Here is an 18,673-nt window from a genome sequence, read left to right on the forward strand (position 1 = left end):
ATGTTGTAGCCCCAACCACCCACCCTTCGAGGTGGCAGGGGGTCCCTGCTCCACATCTCCCCATCAGTTTGGGGGTCCCTGGCCCTGGCCTGAAAACGTTGAAGACCCCTGACTCTCAGAACGCAGCACATCATGCGCCGCATGTCGCGCAGCGGCGACGCTCCCCAGCCTCCTCCAGACCGACCAGCCAACCAGGAGGCTCCTCCGGCTCGTGACGTCACGCGGCGCATGCGCACCAGTCAGACTCAGTACCTACCAGTGTGTGAGCATATGTGTGTGTGTGGCCAGCCAGAGAGTGAAGCATCAATATACACACATTAAAATATTAAACCTACAGCAGCAGCAGCACCGCTATGGGCAAGAAGCAGAAGAAAGGACCCGACGACAGGTAACCCCACGCCCGTGACGTCATTATTAACCACCTGCGTGACGTCAGAGGGCAAACATTTTGAGGCTAACCCCGGTTAGCCTCGAACCTGCTGTGTTGAGGCTACTAGCACCGTGTGTGTGTGCGGGGAGAGAGGCTAACGGCTAAGCTAACCCAACCCATGAGTGACCCATAACCCATGAGTTTTCATCTGCTGTGTGTGTGTGTGTGTGTGTGTGTGTGTGTGTGTGTGTGTTCCCTCTATCTGTCTGTCTGTGTGCGTGCTTGCGTGCGTGTCAATCACGAAATACTCTCTGAAATATATCATTAAAAATTAAATAACCTTAAAATTAAATACATTAACCGTCATAGAAGGTGTAAGTTTAACTGACAACAGATGTTTGTATGATCTACACACACACTACATGTTTAAGCGTTCAAAATGTGGCCGTTATATCTGTTTGTGCACATTATAGCAGTGTTTCTCAAACTTTAAAATGTCAAGGTCTCCCCTTAACTGTCTCTGACAGTGTACAAATGGAACCAAATGGACCCGTTAGGGTTCATTTGGTTCCATTTGTTACACTGTCAGAGTTACAGACTTGTATGGGTCCATTTAGACCCCATCTAAAGGTGCCCACAGGGTCCCTGGAATCCTCTTTGAGAAACACTGCAATATAATTAACTGATAATGACCTTAAAATGTTGTTAAAATGTGACAGACAATGTGTTTTTAATACATTGTGTCCACTGTGGGGGCTGACAGGAGAATGTGGTGACTCACACACTGCTTTACCTGACTTATTTAAATAATAATAATGGCTAATATTCTACAACCAATTAAATTAAAAACAAACCAGTGTCTACCTGTGTTGTGTTAACTATCAATAGATTAATAGATATATAATAGATTAATCATTCTAAAGCTGTGATGCTGACAGTTGAATGCACTTGAACCTCAGAATGATCCATGTATTATCAGTCATTATAGCAATTTTTTAGCTGATGTACACACTCCGATGCGTTGTTGTGAGCTTGTAGATCTGCTGCTGTTGTTTTAGGCTGAATAGATTTGGTGTAGAGGGGGGAAAAACATTTACCATAGAACAGAAGCTGAATGATGTGATGTGATGTGATGTGATGTGATGTGATGTGGTTGAAGAAGTTAGCTAGGATGGTATGCTAACCTGCTAGCCTACTAGCATGTCATGTCAGGACCCTGTGTGTGTGTGTGTGTGTGTGTGTGTGTGTGTGTGTGTGTGTGTGTGTGTGTGTGTGTGTGTGTGTGTGTGTGTGTGTGTGTGTGTGTGCGCGTGTGTGTGTGTGTGTGTTACAGTTAAACTGAACATATGTTAGGACTGGCGATAAGGCTGTCAGTGGCTGCTTGGAAACAATCTAATGGCACTGTCTATATACTGTATATCAGAGGTCTTCAACAGGGGGTCCGGGACCCCTAGGGGTCCTCAGAGTTACTTCAGGGGGTCCTCCAAATCTTTGATTTTTTTTTCTCCTTTTTTATATTCACCACTTGAACCCTAGTGTCCATATTCTGAGAACTTTAGCCGAAAATAGCCGATCTACAAGCTCGCGAGGCGCTGTGAGCTTGTAGATTGGCTATTTTCGTCAAAGAGCTTTGGTGTAGAGCGGAAAAAGAGCAGACTAAGTACAGAGTGAAAGGTCAAGTTTATTAAGTATTGACGGTTCAAGTGGTTAAATATCTGTGAAAACACAAATTGACATGAATCCAAAATACACTGATGATCGTGCTGTCAAACAATGAAACTATATGGAATCTATGAACAGGTTGTGGGGGTCCCTGCTTCATCTCTCTCTCAACTAAGGGGTCCTTGGCCTGAAAACGTTGAAGACCCCTGCTGTATATAGTATTATTATTCACTGTTGTGTGGTGTTACCTTGAATTCTCATTAATATAATTTATATATATATTTGTATATAAATTAGATTCCAAGTAGATGCCGGCTGACATGTGCGTGCTAGAGTTTGACAGACAGCCCTGCACCGTGCTGAATGAATGAATGAGTGAATGAGTTGAGTTGACCTAACCTGGCCCTGAATGCAACCTCATCCATTTCTATTGTACACAGAGAGAGAGGGGGAGAGAGGGAGAGAGGGAGAGAGAGAGAGAGGGAGAGGGAGAGAGTGAGATAGGGGGAGAGAGAATGAGAGAGAGGGAATGACAGAGAAAACTGAGAGAGTGACTGATTATAATAATGTATGCGAGGCAGAAAGAAGAGAGAATTGGAGTGAGAGAAAACGGAGTGAACAAAGATTATGATATACTGTATATGAGAGAGAAAGAATGACCTGCATTGTGTGTGTGTGTGTGTGTGTGTGTGTGTGTGTGTGTGGGAGGGTCATTGGGGTCAGTTGATACTCATACCTGCTCCTAACATTTAGGACGATGGTATTGAATGCAGAGGAATTTAATTCCACCTGCTACAGCATGCGTGCAGTGCAGCATGTTTATGTAACCACACTACCCCAATGACAACTTAACGCCTGGACTACACCAGAGAAATGTGCACGCAACGAACACGAGCCCCCGCATACGCACGCGCACACATCTATAGATCCAGTCCTACTTTAAAGCCTGTGTATGTACGGGGATTTGCATAGTCTGCGCGCCTAGTGTAGTGTAGCCAGGTATATTTTTATGATATATCAGATATCAATTGGATCTTTCCAAGCTCACTCAACACGTGCTGTGACGTGCACTGAGAGGAGAGAGGCCTTTTTTTTCTTCTAAAATGTTATCCCACGATTTTTGCAACCCATATTTTCACCCAGTGCCAATTGCCTAAGCTGTAATCCTGGGCTCTGCTCACCGCTCTGCCAACCTGGGCAGAGCCCCGAACTGAGCTCATGCTTCTTTCAGTGCATGAGGAGTGACCAGGCCTCTTCTTTTCACCTGACAGGGGGGTAGTTTCCCCACTTGGACGTAGCACTTGGAAGGAACACGTTATTCGAACCAGTTCCTTTCCCCTCCATCAGGCGCCACGCCATCAGCTGTGTTGTACACAGATAAATACTGTGAAAAAATGTCGGCCTCCAAAATCATTCCCCAGTTTGGGAACCCCTGCCCTACGGATAGTCTGCTACTTCCTCGGTCATCCATGTCATTATAATAATGACATGTCATTATAATCTAGTGTTTTATACAGTCACTACTAGGCCTGTCCTCTAAAAGTCGACGAATCGACGCGTCGTTAAAGCCCCGGGAATCGACGCCAATTGTTTGAGTCGAAGCGAAAATATATATTTTTTTATATCACCAGTTAGCCTACTACTGCCAGTACTGCGGTGCACTGCTGGACTGGTGTGGTGTCATGTACTTCCAATGAGAAGTAGAATTGGCGAACAGTTATTTATTGTCTCGCACCAGCGTCGGGTTGAAAGTGAGACGGAACGGCCAGAACGGTTCAGACCGCTGCTTCGTTAAAACATTCAGAGCCGGGACAGTGTTCCGTTAAGAGGAGGAAGCACGCTGTCAAAATCCCATATTAAATAACCAGCCACAGCACAAACGCACGTCCACGAAGTAGTAAACAATCTTCTAAAGTCAAATTAACATACACAAGTGTAGGCTACAAGTTACATTTTCTAATTAAAGTGCTTCTGAATTGTTCCAGTGTTGTAATCCATGATGAATGATTGTGTTTCGCTGTGTTTGCGTCCATGACATGTCCACACTGCTGGCTCAAGCGGGAGCTGTGCCTCCACCTGTTTATGATCCTTTTCTGAAATGAATCCGTTCTCGACACTGACTCATTACTCTGTCAGTGCTCTGTGTCCCGCGACTGCGGACTGGATCCCATCGTTCATTTAAAAGAGATCCCATCGTTCATTTAAAAGAGCCGTTCAAGAGAGCGGAATCGTTCGCGAATGTCTCATCTATACTGCACGCTGCCGAGAGACGGAGCAGAGTTGAAACAGCGGAGATGTTTTATTTGTTTTAACGGTGTGTTATAACTCTATGGTTGTACACCGCTATGCAGATAACATTTGTGCTCGCGCACCGATATCACCGAAAATACAGTGTATTCAATTCATCTCTTAATGTATTATTGTATTATGTTGACGTGGTTTAAAGCAACACTTATTTTTATTTGTTTACACAAAGTAGACTATAAAACGTTTCGTCGACGCGTCGGATTAACCCCCGCGACTCGAATCGACTTCATAAATCCTGAGTCGAGGACAGCCCTAGTCACTACTAGGAGGTATTGTAGGAGCTGTCTGGTTTTGTGGGAAGCGTGCAGCTGTGCAGCCTAACAGACACACACGCATGCACGCACGCACGCGCACAAGCGCAAAGTCTACAAGAGCTGCAACGAGTTATCAGCTTGTAGATCTGGTATTTTTTCGTCTTTAGGCTCATGGTTAAAAATGGCATTCATCCATGCTGCCCCAACATCGTTGATGTCCTCACAAGGATAGTAATACCTTACAGACGCATACTGTAACTTACACACTGGTTGCATCAGCGGAGCGGATTTATCAGCAGAGAAGATGCAACAGGTATACACTGTTGTACTGACATGATGGGAGTTCAAAGATCAGGTGTGTTAGTGTGTCGTGGACCGCGGTACGTATCATTGGCCACACACACAGAAACAATTATTTGTATAGTTTGTTAAAAACATTTTATATACGGATAAGAACTTGAAACTGAAAACGTGAAAGCGTTTCACCTAGGGCTGTCACAATTATTACATAATCGTCTAATCGTGATTATTTGACATTATCGCAATTATTTTGTCATAATCGTCATAATCGTCAATGTTGAAAAATGTCTGAAATAGTGGAAATAGCAGATCTTCAAGCTCACAACGCGTCGCGATCAAGGTTATTTTTTAAGTAGTAAGTCGTCAAATATGTCAGTAATGTATTTGTGTGTTTAGGTTATGTATCATATCTGCCATGTACAACTTCAAAGCCTAAAAGCCAAACAGAAATGTAATTATCAACGACAAAAACACAATTAAATCGTTAATCGCCAATTATTTGAATGACAATTAATCGTCATGTAAAATGTCATATCGTGACAGCCCTAGTTTCACCTCGCGTTTATCTGTAATTGTGTTGTGACAATAAGGTTTATTGATCGAATAAATTAAATGTGACCACAAGCACCCTCATCCTGGCATCCGTATTCTTGGGCGAACATTTGGCGAGTAGCCCATGTACCAGGTCACAACACCGTGTGTTGCAATGTGTTGTGTTGTCTTGTGAGCTTGTAGATCAGATATTTGTGGTGAAGAGATTCAGTGTGTAAGGGGGAAAAATGAGTGGATCTAGTATGGATGGAGTGATCCCAGTCAGCTGCAGTGATTACGTGGTTTGATTGATCGAATACTTTATTAGGTACAGTGTTAAGTGGTCAGTTCCTGAATTTGTTGTCCATTATCCATTTTCTCCTGTGGTTTTGTTGTTGAACTTCAATAGAGTTTAGTTGCATGTGTCATAGGAATGGGACACACGATATGAATATCATGACAGATTATTGTGAACAAATAAATTTCACTTTACGATATTGTCACGATAATCAAAATATCCCCAACATCCATTATCCTGGGGCGGAACATAGCAGATCTACAAGCTCAAGGGATTTGGTAGAGAGTAGGGAAAAAAAGACTGTTTCAAGTATGTTATATCCAGGTACATTTGACCAATAATATTATAGAGGGTTTAAGTGGTACCAGATATATGCAGCTCGACAAATAAAAGGTGAATTGATCCCGTCGCATGACAGAGGATAATTTCACGATAAATTTAAATCTCCACGTTGCGATTATTGTGAGTGTTTTTTTATCACGATAAACGATAATGACCATTAATATCGTCCTGATTGTCGTCCCATCCCTAACATTGTGTCACTCCAGAGAGATGTACGTGTGTGTGTCTTACATGCAGATGTGAAGTGTATTCTGGGCTCAGACAGGACTGATGTGTGCCGGTGTTTGCAATTGCATGCAGTGTGTGTTAGTGTTTGACTGTACAGTAGTTGCTACTAGTACAGTACATGGAGCTCACTCCATGCTCCTGCAAGTTGTGCTGATGCAACTGGTGTGCAAGTTCAGGTCAGGCTGGATCTGAGAGCGAGAGAGAGAGAGAGAGAGAGAGAGAGAGAGAGAGAGAGAGAGAGAGAGAGAGAGGGAGAGGGAGAGGGAGAGGGAGAGGGAGAGAGAGAGGGAGAGAGGGAGAGAGCCTTCCCCTCATTCTGAACACCTCAACCCTGGCCTGCAGTTGACTTCCACTTTGATAGAGTTTAGTTAAAGTTTGATTAAGTTGAGTTAGAGTTGAATTAGATTGGAGCTTGTGGGCATGACTTCACCAGCAGGGTGGATTTAGTTTTACCTCTCCATCCATGTGCTGCTTCAGGTGAATAGCTGACAGTTTTTATCTTGTTTTTCATTGTTTGCAAAGGTTGTGTTGTGTTTATTTAATGTGATGGAGTCTCACATATACAGCATGACGTTCATATTTACTGTGTTAAAATGTCTACTCACACATTTTTGGGGAGTTTCGAAAATTTGTAGAGACAATAATATTTAGAGCAATAAGCCCTTTTGCAAATCCCGCCCCATTCTGCCCTGTTACTATGATAGGACATTTGACCCTGGGCAGATTGTTTTTATAGTGGCAGTGAATGGGATTTGTTTCCCCTTCATAGCCTCATTACAGCTATATAAAGTACCAAAGGAAAAACATCTAGGTGATATTAATAAAAAGGGAAGACAAAGGTACAGTAGTTACATTGCAAAACAGGGGGTTTACCCGAAAATATATGTTTTAATTTGTTTAATCCCAGTGGGACAGAATCCTCTTTGCAGATTCTTTTATAGTGGTAGTGGATGGGATTTTTTTTCCCCTTCATAGCCTCATTACAGCTATATAAAGTACCACAAAAAACACATCTACGTGATATTAATAAAAAGGGAAGAAAAAGGTACAGTAATTACATAGCAAAACAGTAGTTTTCCCCCCGAAAATAAATGTTTTAATTAGTTTAATCCTCTGGATCAGAAAGAGAATAGACCGCGCATTGCATCCTGGGTAGGAAGAGGACAGAACTATAATCCTAACCTCACATAATAGGCTGGCTTTTCGTAATTCTGCCCATTTAAAATATATGTACCCAATCGTGACTCTTAGACCATTGATATGGTCCATGTGAACTAGTTTGTTGAAGCTTATTCATTATGATGAGCGAGATCACGGCCGAGATCGCGGCCGTACCGGGCGATCGCCGTGTCGCGCACTGCGGACAGTTTTGAAAGCCACATTTAACATTCTCCACTGCACAAACTCCACCCCCGATAGCAAAAAGTGAATGTTTTTTTCTGGTTGGCCAGTCAGGGAGTCTCAGGGACCAATCAGAAGGCTGACAAACGGTCTATTGTTTAACTTTTTATAATGGTGTTAATGTGGTAATTTTGAAAGACAACATTTAGTATTTTGAATACAATTCCATTTAGTCTTAAATCATATTTTAGTCCCTTTGAAATGCTTTACTTTTAGTCTAGTTTTGCTCGACTAAATCTACAGTTGATTTAGTTGATTAAAATCGATTGTGGCAGTCCGTGACGGTGTCATGCTTAGCTGTGTGCCGATCTACAAGTTCACAGAAGTCACAGAAGTGTTGTGAGCTTGTAGATCGGCTATTCTTGAAGCATTAAACAGCAGCCAAACATAAATGACTTGACTTTTAGTTCTACTGGATCTCTTCTGCACTAGCACCTCTCTAACATTTTAGTCTAGTTCAGTGTTGCTCAAACTTTTGAAATTTCAAGGTCTCCCCTTAACTCTGACAGTATACAAATGGAACCAAATATTGGTTTCATTTGTATACTGTCAGAGTTACAGACTTGTATGGGTCAATTTAGACCCCCGTAAAGGAACCCACAGAGTCCCTGGAATCCACTTTGGGGCCTTTTCCACCGGCAAAGTTGGGGTTCTTTCCCCCGCCTATGGGATGGCAACTTTCTTGGAACCGTGGTTCGTTCTTGCGAACCGGCCGCGAACCAACTGGGTTCTCGGTGGAAAAGCTCACCACTGGTTCATCCCATAGGCTGGAGAAGGAACCCCAACCGGTTCTTTGCCGGTGGAAAAGGCCCCTTTGTGAACCACGTTTTTTATTTGTTGACAAAATTGTCAGTATATATCTAGTAGTCATTGTTGCAGTCATCCTAACTTTTTAACACTGGTGTGTCCGTGTCCGTGTGTGTGTCTGTGTGTCTGTGTCCGTGTGTCCCTGCGTCCGTGTGTGTGTCTGTGTGTCTCTGTCTCCTCAGTGCCAAAGAGGACTTGGTGGACATTGACGCTCTAGCAGCAGAGATCGAGGGAGCAGGAGGAGCTTCTAAAGAACAGACCAAAGGAAAGAAGAAGAAGAAGGGAGGAAAGAAGGAGGATTATGAGTGAGTCTTCATCAGTATGAGGGTCATCCATAAGATATGTCAACATGGGTCCTGGGAATGGACAAACGCTTGCTTTATGCACATGTTTATTACAGGGTTCCCACGGTCATGAAATTCCTGGAAATATTTTGAAATAAATATCTATGCATTGTCTTTGGTTATTGATTTTGTTAATACCTCTGAAATGACAAATTAAACATGGGCCAAATTGTCAAATATTAGAGGCAGAAATTGTGACAATAGCCGATCTACAATACATGCTCACAACGCCTCGCAACGCGACCCCCTGTAGTAACTCTGAAAACCCCCTAGGGGTCCTGGACCCCCTGTTGAAGACCCCTGACATAGAGAGCTGTGTCCTGTGTCCAGCCAACATTTTCACATGTCCCCTCCCTCCACCATTCTCCGCTCCCTCCATTGGCTCCCAGTTACTGCCCGCACAGAGTACAAAACACTGGTGTTGGCCTACAAAGCAACCAAAGGTACATGTATGACATCCTCATATCATCAAAGCTTGATCCAACCCTGCAACCCGCTCCGCTCACTCAGATCAGCTAACACAGCGAAGATGACAGAACCCTCGCTAAAACATCCGGGACAACGCTCCACACGTCCCAGACTCCTCTCACTCCTGGCTCCCAAACTGTAGAATAAACTCCCTGTTGTTGCAGATAGAACTGCAGACTCACTGCCTAGCTTCCACTGTGGTCTGAAGACTCACTCACCTCTTCAGACTCCGCCTCAGCCCATAGCACTTGACCTAGGCTTGACCACCTTGCAGGCTTTATGTAAAGGCTAAAATTTGATTTATATATCATGTCATGTAGACTGATGCCAGGTCATTGTTAACTTGGCATCATATAGTATGTATAGTATGTACTGATTATTTTAAAGATTATAATTTTTTGTCTTTTTCTGCTAAATTGATAGGGACAGATCCATCTAAAAAAGAGAGAATATTGTTTAAAAAAGCATTGCAGATTAGCCTCATAAATCAGGCTCCCCTGCCTTCTGCTGATTTGAATTCAAATCAGAAGGCAGGAGGAGTATAGTTTACTAGGCTATTGCAGATGCCATAGCACCCCAAAATCATAACTGATTGTGGAAACTTCCCACTGGACTTCAAGCAACTCTGACTTCAGAAGGTTGACATTTCTCTATTATAAATCCTTGTTTTGAGTGGTCTTGTGTAATATTGTAATATTTTGAAATGTGGACTTTTGATATTCATGAGCTGTTTGCCATAAAAATACAACAACAAATGTTTAACAAATTAGGTTTGGAATAATTAACTGCATGTGCAATGTATCTGCAATGGATATATGACATTTTCGAGAAATATATGAAAGTTTCAAGAAAATGTACTTTTACACAATATTCAATCTTTCTTTTTTTAGATGGAACTCTATATAGCAGGGGTCTTCAACATGGGGTCTGGGACCCCTAGGGGGTCCTCAGAGTTACTACAGGGGGTCCTCCAAATCTTTGTGTGATAGAAACTTTTTTTTAACCACTTGAATCCTAGCGTCCATATTCTTAGAACTTTAGCCAAAAATAGCAGATCTACAAGCTTGTAGATCGGCTATTTTTGGCAAAGACGTTCGGTGTAGAGGGGAAAAGGAGCAGACTAAATACAGAGTGAAAGGTCAAGTTATGTATTGTTCAAGTGGTTAAATACATATCTGGATTTCTTTTTGACATAAATCCAAAATACACTGACGATTGTGCTGTCAAACAATGAAACTATATGGAATCTATGAACAGGTTGTGGGGGTCCCTGCTTAATCTCTCTCTCAACTAAGGGCAGGGTTTCCTGCAGCACTTAATTGGCCAGGGGGACCCCTGGCCTAAAATCTGTAACACCTGGTCAAGAGACAAGAGTCAACCTCTCCTTTTATGTTGAGGGCAAAAATAAGAATTAGTCTAAAATAAGGGAATTAATTTAGTTGTGTTTTCCGTCATCATGGGCACATTCATGTGTTTTTTTATAGGGCAAAAATAAGAATTAATATTAAAAATTAAGTGAATTAATTACTCGAATTAATCAATTAATTATCACAATTTTTATGAGTTCCCCCCCTGGTCAATACTTTTTCCTGCAGGAAACCCTGAAGGGGTCCCTGGCCTGAAAACGTTGAAGACCCCTGCTCTATAGTATATAGACCGGACATGCGGAGTGACACGCAGGAAAGGTCGTGGGGTTTGGGATTCGAACTTGCATTGCATCCGAGGTGCTCGGAGCGCAAGGCCAACAGTACAGTTTAATGATTGTCTTTCTGTCCTCTCAACCTCTTCCAGTGAGGATGACATCCTAAAGGAGTTGGAGGAGTTATCACTGGAGACACAAGGCGGAAAGGTACACGCACACACACTCACACACACACACACACACACACACACACACACTCACTCACTAGGGATGGGACGATAAGCGATATTACACTCACGATAATCGTATTGTGGAGATTTAATTTATCGTGATATCGTCCTCCGTCATGCACTGGGATCAATTTACCTTTTATTTGCAGAGCTGCATAGCCGGTACCATTTAAACCCTCTATTGTTAAAAGGCACTTATAATATACGTATTTGATAGTCATTTTTTCCACTCTCTATCAAATATATTTGCCAAAAAAAATAGCCGCCCTACAAGCTCAAAGCTTGTAGATCTGCATTGTTCTGCCCCAGGATAATGGATTTTGATTATCGCGATAATATCGTAAATTGTGATTTCTTTTGTCACATTAATCGTGATATGACATTTTCATATCATCCCATCCCTAGCACGCACACACACAAATGGCTAAACGTTTTACCGCGCCGTTCATAAAACATAATGATGTCCTCATAAGTATATTAACACCAACCTGTGTGTGTGTGTGTGTGTGTGAGCAGAAGGACACCACAGAAGAAGTGCAGAGCGCGGCGGAGCCTCCCAAACCAGAGAAGAAGAAAACCAGGAAGGGGAAGAAAGGAGTCAGCCAGGAGGATGAGGAGGGTGATGAAGATCAGCCTCAGGCTGAAACACAGGCTGCCCAAAAGGTCTGTGCCTGCCTGTCTGTCTGTCTGTCTGTCTGTCTGTCTGTCTGTCTCTTTTTTTGTAGCAACATTTAATTGAGCCCCGAAGTCTTGACGTAATTCACAGTACTCATCCTTACATATCTAGTGTTTTCCCAATTCCCACAGCCTTTTTTTTATGTTATTGTCAAATAAGAAATGTGTTCCAAAAATAAACAAATGATGGATATAATGAAGCATCAACTGACGGCGAGGAAAAGCTAACCGCTGCCGAATTAATTAGTTTCGTCCAGAAACAGGCTGCATCAAATATGAGTGACTGACTATCGTAAACGATACAGAACCACCTCCTTAACAATATGGCCTGTTTGTTTATTTTTGGTCCACAATTCTTACAAGAGACGATTCTAAGATGACCCAATGTTATTCTCCGTGGAGAAATTACTTCCGCAAGCCAGGTGATGAACGAGTTGTCATCAGGACTTCGCTACTCTATTGTAGATTTACTTAATGTCATTTAGACCTGAACGCAAATCTTACTTTAGATTTGAACCATTATTTTATGCTTTAACTCGCACTGCGAGCTTGTAGATCTGCTATTTTTGAAAAATCTTGAACATTTTGTGCAAGTCTTTGAATATTGTTGACCCGCTTCAGTAAGTGTCTTCTAAACCCTTCTAAAATAATTCCAGGCCTAAATGGGTTAATGTCATTTCCTCTCCTCTTCTGTCTTCGAAATCCCATCTCTCTTCTTCGCTTTGAAGCGAGAAAAATAAAAATGTATCTGCGTCGCTACACTGGCTCCCGGTTGTTTTTAGGATTGATTTGAAAATTATTTTACTTGTTTATAAAGCTCTAAATGGTCTGGCACCTTCGTACCTCTATGACTGCCTGCCTAGATACGTTCCAAACCGCCCCCCTCAGGTCTTTTAGCACAGACCTGCTTGAGCACCTAAGACAGGTAGCCTCTGTGGAAAGCTTTAAAGCACAGCTCAAGACCTATTTCTTTGCTTTTAGCTGATTTTTTAAATCCCTGTGCTGCTATTGAAGTCCGCACTGTTCTGAAAATGTTTTTTATGGTAGAGTCCTTAAATGTTCTTCAATGTTTTGTTTTTATTTTTTCTGCTTTATTGTAATCATGTGTATTTCTTCTGTTAAGCACTTGTGCTTCATTTTCTGTAAAGCACTTTGAGCTGCATTTCATGTCATGAAAGGTGCTATACAAATACAATTTAATTATTATTATTATTTTCCAATCGTTACTGTTTTAAACCCTGTTTGGGAAGACGGCTCAAACAAAAACCCAGAAATTCTCCTTTAATGTAGTTTCTCCTCTCCTCTCCTCTCTCAGGCTCCTCCTCCTGCTCGTGTTGGTTCTGTCTCTGAGGACGAGGACGAGGAGGAGACGTCTCGTGCTCATCAGCAGAAGGCCAAGAAGGGGAAGGCCAGCCGGGCAGCAGCCTCCTCAGACGAGGACCAGGAGGACGTAGAGAGCAGGAAACCAACGACCGCCGCTGTACCGCCGCCACCCAGGGAGGAGGAGTCTGACCTGGAGGAGGAGGAGGAGGCGTTATCCGTCAAGGACAAGAAGAAGAAGAAGGCCAAGGCCGCCAGCGACGACGACGACGAAGAGGAGGTAAAGACTAGAGTTCTGAAAATGTCTGCTGATTTAGTCAGGCTGAGCTGCACCTCGGGTTCTGTAAAAAAATAAAGAACGAAAGAAATCTATTGAAATTGATGAAATGTTTTACACATCATAGTTTTATTCTGTTCTCGTCAGTGAAATAGTTTATTCGGCAAAGAATTCTCGTCATTGTTTTAGTAGTCTTGCGTGGCCAGGCCAGTCTGGGAGACAGAGGTTCTAACGATGAGTGCGAGATAAAGCAGATGTTCCCTTGTAGTTAGGGAAAGTTAGCCTATTGCTATATCAATCTGGGAACTAAATCTAAATCACTAGCTTTCTTCACAAATGTGTTCATAAAGGTGTCTACTATCACCTCTGAACTTTGTCAAACCCAACTCCCTTGACATACTTTGTGGGAGCCAATCAAGGTTATTGGGTATCCCGAGGGCCTGGGATTAAAGGGGGGAAAATAAGAAATTGCCAATATGAGCGTATGAGGTGTGTAATTTGGGTATTTTTGGGCTGCTGAATCCATTCCAACCATTTGTTTTCAATTAAATTGACTCCTTGGTCATAAAATAGGCCACGCCTACTTTTGTGTGTCCAAGGGACATATAATATTGGCAATAAAAAGAAGGTTGGAGTAGGGTTTGAATTCATGAAAACTATTCAAGATCAGGTGGGTAATCACACATGACACACAGGATAACATGATACAATCTGACAAGGAACACTCAAACACAGGGTTTAAAACATAGGGACTAACAGGACACAGGTGACTTCGAATGACATGATTGGCTAAGCCATAGCCAATTAGGCCTTTTTTGTGGCCAAGGAGTCATTTTGACTGATAACTAATGGTTGGAATGGATTCAGCAGCCCAACAATACCCCAATTACACACCTCATACGTTCATATTGGCCATTTCTTATTTTTCCCCCTTTAATCCCGGGCCCTGGGTATCCCGGGCAACTTTGATTGGCTCCCACAAAGTATGTCAAGGGAGTTGGGTTTTACAAAGTTCAGAGGTGATAGTAGACACCTTTATGAACACATTTGTGAAGAAAGCTAGTGATTTAGATTTAGTTCCCAGATTGATGTAGCAATAGGCTAACTTTCCCTTACTGTTGGTGCAGTAGCAATAACAAGTCCTACTGGAAGCATGATGTCTTCTTTCAATATTTTTGGGGGCGTTATTTCGTCTTTCTCTGGTGGTGTTGATGTTACTTCCATGATGTTTTCAAATGTTTTCTTAAACTATACCCCCATAACAAGAATATGCCGCTCAAATGACTCTTGTCTGTGCGAGTTTGTTTCTGTTATGTTTCCAATGGGACTACAGTTCTGTGCAGCAGTGGCTACTTCCGATACTCGCCGTTTGGGAATTGTAGTTCCAGGCTCTATATAGCATTCGTAGATTGTGTAATAGTTGTCTGGCTACTCGAGACTATTGTTTTAGCGGAGGGGAATTAACAACCCATTTAGGCCTGAACACATTATGTCGCAATATTTTATGCTTTAAATATTAAAAAGAAATAGCAGATGTACAAGCTCACAGCGCGGCACCAAGTGCCGCGCTGTGAGCTTGTAGATCTGCTATTTTTTTTTTAAATTGAAAATTTGAATTTTGACCCGATTCTATAAGTGTCTTTTGAATCCTTCTAAGATTTTTGGAAAAACCTATGTCGGCAATCTGGCCAGCCATCGTCAAAGAAAAGGACCTTTTCACTTAACTGGAGCTCAGTTTGTCTGTTCTTGAGAGACTACTATGTCAGTGGATCACAAACTTTTTTCATGTGAAGGACCCCCAAAATCATATTTATTTGGCCACGGACCCCCATTTCAAAATATCTAGTTCCAGGGACCACCCAGAAGCAAAATTTGAGTTACAAACGTTCGCAAAATACACGTATTCAAAGATTTGCACACATTTTCACGACTTTTTCCAAAAATAGCAGATCTACAAGCTCGCAGTGCGGCACTCGGTGCCGCGCTGTGAGCTTGTATATCTGCTATTTTTCAATGGTTAAAGCATTCAATAATTCTAGGCTTAAATGGGTTAACACTTGATGCTGATGATACCGTCCCCAGGAGGGAGCCTTCAAGATGAAGACGGCCGCCCAGAAGAAAGCAGAGAAGAAGGAGAGAGACAAGAAGAAGAAAGAGGAGGATCGGCTGAAGAAGAAACAGAAGGATGACAAGGAGAAGGAGATGAAGAAAGAGGAGGTGAAGAAGGAGGAGGTGAAGAAGGAGGAGGTGAAGAAGGCGGAGCCTACGCCGCCTCCTCCTCCTCCTCCTGCTGCTGACGACAGCGAGGCTGCCGCCGTTCCCATGGCGACGGACCAGCAGGAACCAGCCGAGCCAATGGGAGAAGGTGGGCGGGACTTGGCACCTTTTTTATTGATCGATAATGTGGATTTCTTTTATTGTATTTTAATCGATTAGTTCTATTAACTATTGCAGCCCTAATTTTCCAATATCTCAAATCCCAAATCCTAGAAATCCTTAAAACCTTTATTCAATTTTTTTTTTTTTTTGTGTGTTACTATATTACTGTACATAGCAACAACAACCCCAAAAAGGGGTTCCCGGATTGAAAGGTATAGTTACATACATACGCTGAAGTTAGCAATGATACTAATTTTCATCCGCAGTCCCCACAAAAACACAGAATGCTGAGTCAAGAAGATCAGGATTGATATTATTATTGTTTTTGCAGTTATCTAGAGGCTTCTGTGAGCCTTAACTTGACAGGTACAGTGTGTAAAGCAGTGGTTCATAAAATCTTTAAAACTCGAGACCCTGAAGAGAAAGATATTTGCCGTGGACACAAAAAAGTGAAAACAGCAGATCTAGCGTTGCAAGCTTGTTGAGCTGCTATTTTCACTCGGTACATCTCTAGTATTTTATATATTTTTTGTTAACGATAACTCTGCGTGTGTGTGTCTTCATGTTGTGCTGTTGTTGGTCCTCCAGAGGAGGCAGAGGGAGACAAAAAGAAGAAGGACAAGAAGAAGAAGAAAGGGGAGAAGGAGCCAGAGAAGGAGAAGAAGAAAGGTCCCAGTAAAGCCACAGTGAAGGCCATGCAGGAGGCTCTGGCCCAGATGAAAGAGGTGATGCATTATGGGACATAGAGTTCTTATAAAGTAAAGCCACAGTGAAGGCCATGCAGGAGGCTCTGGCCCAGATGAAAGAGGTGATGCATTATGGGACATAGAGTTCTTATGATAGATATTTTGCTTGGATATGGGCCGGTGGAAAAAAAGCATTTTTCGGTGATGGACGCGATCTGGAGATAGATTCCGAGATACAGTAAAGCCATTTTACTGTTGAGCATTGCATAGAAGCCAAGGGAGAATATTTACTTTGATTAGATGACGACATCTCCCAAAGGATCACAGGGGGTTTTATGAACCCCACCAGAACCTTTGAAAATAGCAGATCTAAAAGCTCACAGCATGTAGATCGTCTATTTTCAGTCTGGAAAAGACTGGTGACATGTGTGTGACTGGTTTGTGTTTTGCAGGATGAGGAGCGAGCCAAGAGAGAGGAGGATGAGAGACAGAGGAGACTAGAAGAACTGGAACAACAGAGGCTGGAGCAGGTACACATGCACGCATACATGCACATTCACGCATGCACACACACACACGTCCTTTGGGTTATTCTTGACCATGACCTCTGACCCTTCCCCGTGTCATCTCAGGAGCGTCTGGAGCAGGAGAGGAAGGAGAAGAAGAAACAGAAGGAGAAGGAGAGGAAGGAGAGACTGAAGAAAGAGGGGAAGCTCCTCACCAAGGCTCAGAGAGAGGCCAGAGCCAGAGCTGAGGCGACGCTGAAGATACTGCAGGCCCAGGGTATGACCTTTAAACCTTAACCTTTGACATCACCAGGGCCCACAGAGAGGTTGATTTTTATGAAGATACGCCATCTCATTCGGAGCCACTAAATCAATCAATCAATCAAACAAACATTATTAAGGACACTTGGTCCATAGCAACATAAACACATAAAACTAACATACAAATACAAACAAGAGCGGACACAGTCCACATAAATATGATGATTCAAGCTTATACGCCAATAGTTCCACAGTTTAGATACAAACCTGACTGAGCTCAATAAAGGGTTAGTCAAAATTAAAATGACACTGGCAGAATCCTACACATACATTTATATGTGAAGTTCCGCAACATAGTGGAGCAGGTGGGTACACCGACATTGACAAAAGCAACTAAAGTTGACATGATACACAGTGGGCGCCAGCGCCTTGACGGCAGATCTTGCGATGTTTACTGGTGCTAGATCCCATGAGAGAGTGTTGCTGGAGCAGAGAAAGGTCGATAACAAAGTAGATTTTCTCCTGCCTCTCTGAAACAAGCCATTTTAGTATGACACGCATGGAAATATTGTGTGGCTTGTGACGACGGGTCCAATATTTAACTAAAGAATGGTTCAGAAGTTGTGTTCACGTTCATTTAGGGATGGAACGATGTGAAAACATTGTCCAGTAACATGAGATTAACGATATTATCACGAGTATCACAATGTGCTTCAAACTTTAAAATGCTACGTTTGTTTTAAACAGTTAAACATGTTATTGACCGAATATGTAAACAGTTAAACATGTTATTGACCGAATATGAACTGGTAGATTGTTCAGGTCAGAAAGAGCTTTAAAACAAAGGGATTGTTTTGCCAACTGAAGTTGGATACATTTGTTGGAACTTTTAAAAATAAATCTTTGCACAATGTCTCAAAGTTGAAGATTAGAGGTGAAAGGGTCCATGTACTGCAGTGATGCTACTAGCCTGAAATGTACATGAAATGTACATGAAAGGGTCCATAGAGGGATAATTAAAACTAATACATTTTAAAAATTAACAGTAACCAGTGCTGTTGTTGTTCAGGTATTGAAGTGCCATCCAAGGACTCCATGCCAAAGAAGAAGCCAGTCTACGGAGACAAGAGGAAGAAGAAGACCACCGCCACACTCACACCTGAAGGTACACAATGACCTGTACGGTCCTGTCTTTATTTAACACACCTCAAGGTACACCATGACCACGGTCCTGTTGTTATTTAACATCATTAAATCATTCCTCTCCTCCCCTGTCATCAGAAACATCAGAGGTGACATCGCCACCCGTCTCGGAGACTCCAGAGCCAGTTGCCATGGAAACGGAGACGGTAACCCCACCAGAAGAACCAGGTGAGACATGGATT

General features: G+C 42.5%; 1 protein-coding gene across 1 annotated transcript in view; it reads left to right on the plus strand.

Moving 5' to 3' along the window:
• Positions 1 to 248: 248 nt before the first annotated feature.
• eif5b (eukaryotic translation initiation factor 5B) overlaps positions 249 to 18,673 on the plus strand; it is a 50,788-nt gene continuing 32,363 nt past the window's right edge. Inside the window, exons 1-11 of the mRNA XM_080720722.1 lie at positions 249 to 388; positions 8,683 to 8,805; positions 11,104 to 11,161; positions 11,701 to 11,847; positions 13,175 to 13,459; positions 15,539 to 15,821; positions 16,424 to 16,560; positions 16,974 to 17,051; positions 17,154 to 17,304; positions 18,358 to 18,453; positions 18,570 to 18,659. Of these exons, the coding sequence (XP_080576848.1) occupies positions 354 to 388; positions 8,683 to 8,805; positions 11,104 to 11,161; positions 11,701 to 11,847; positions 13,175 to 13,459; positions 15,539 to 15,821; positions 16,424 to 16,560; positions 16,974 to 17,051; positions 17,154 to 17,304; positions 18,358 to 18,453; positions 18,570 to 18,659 (1,483 nt within the window). The 5' untranslated portion in view covers positions 249 to 353. The remainder of the gene's footprint in view (positions 389 to 8,682; positions 8,806 to 11,103; positions 11,162 to 11,700; positions 11,848 to 13,174; positions 13,460 to 15,538; positions 15,822 to 16,423; positions 16,561 to 16,973; positions 17,052 to 17,153; positions 17,305 to 18,357; positions 18,454 to 18,569; positions 18,660 to 18,673) is intronic.

Source organism: Nannobrachium achirus, assembly GCF_963921795.1.
Source record: "Nannobrachium achirus genome assembly, chromosome: 24".
In the NCBI taxonomy this organism is placed as follows: Eukaryota; Metazoa; Chordata; class Actinopteri; order Myctophiformes; family Myctophidae; genus Nannobrachium; species Nannobrachium achirus.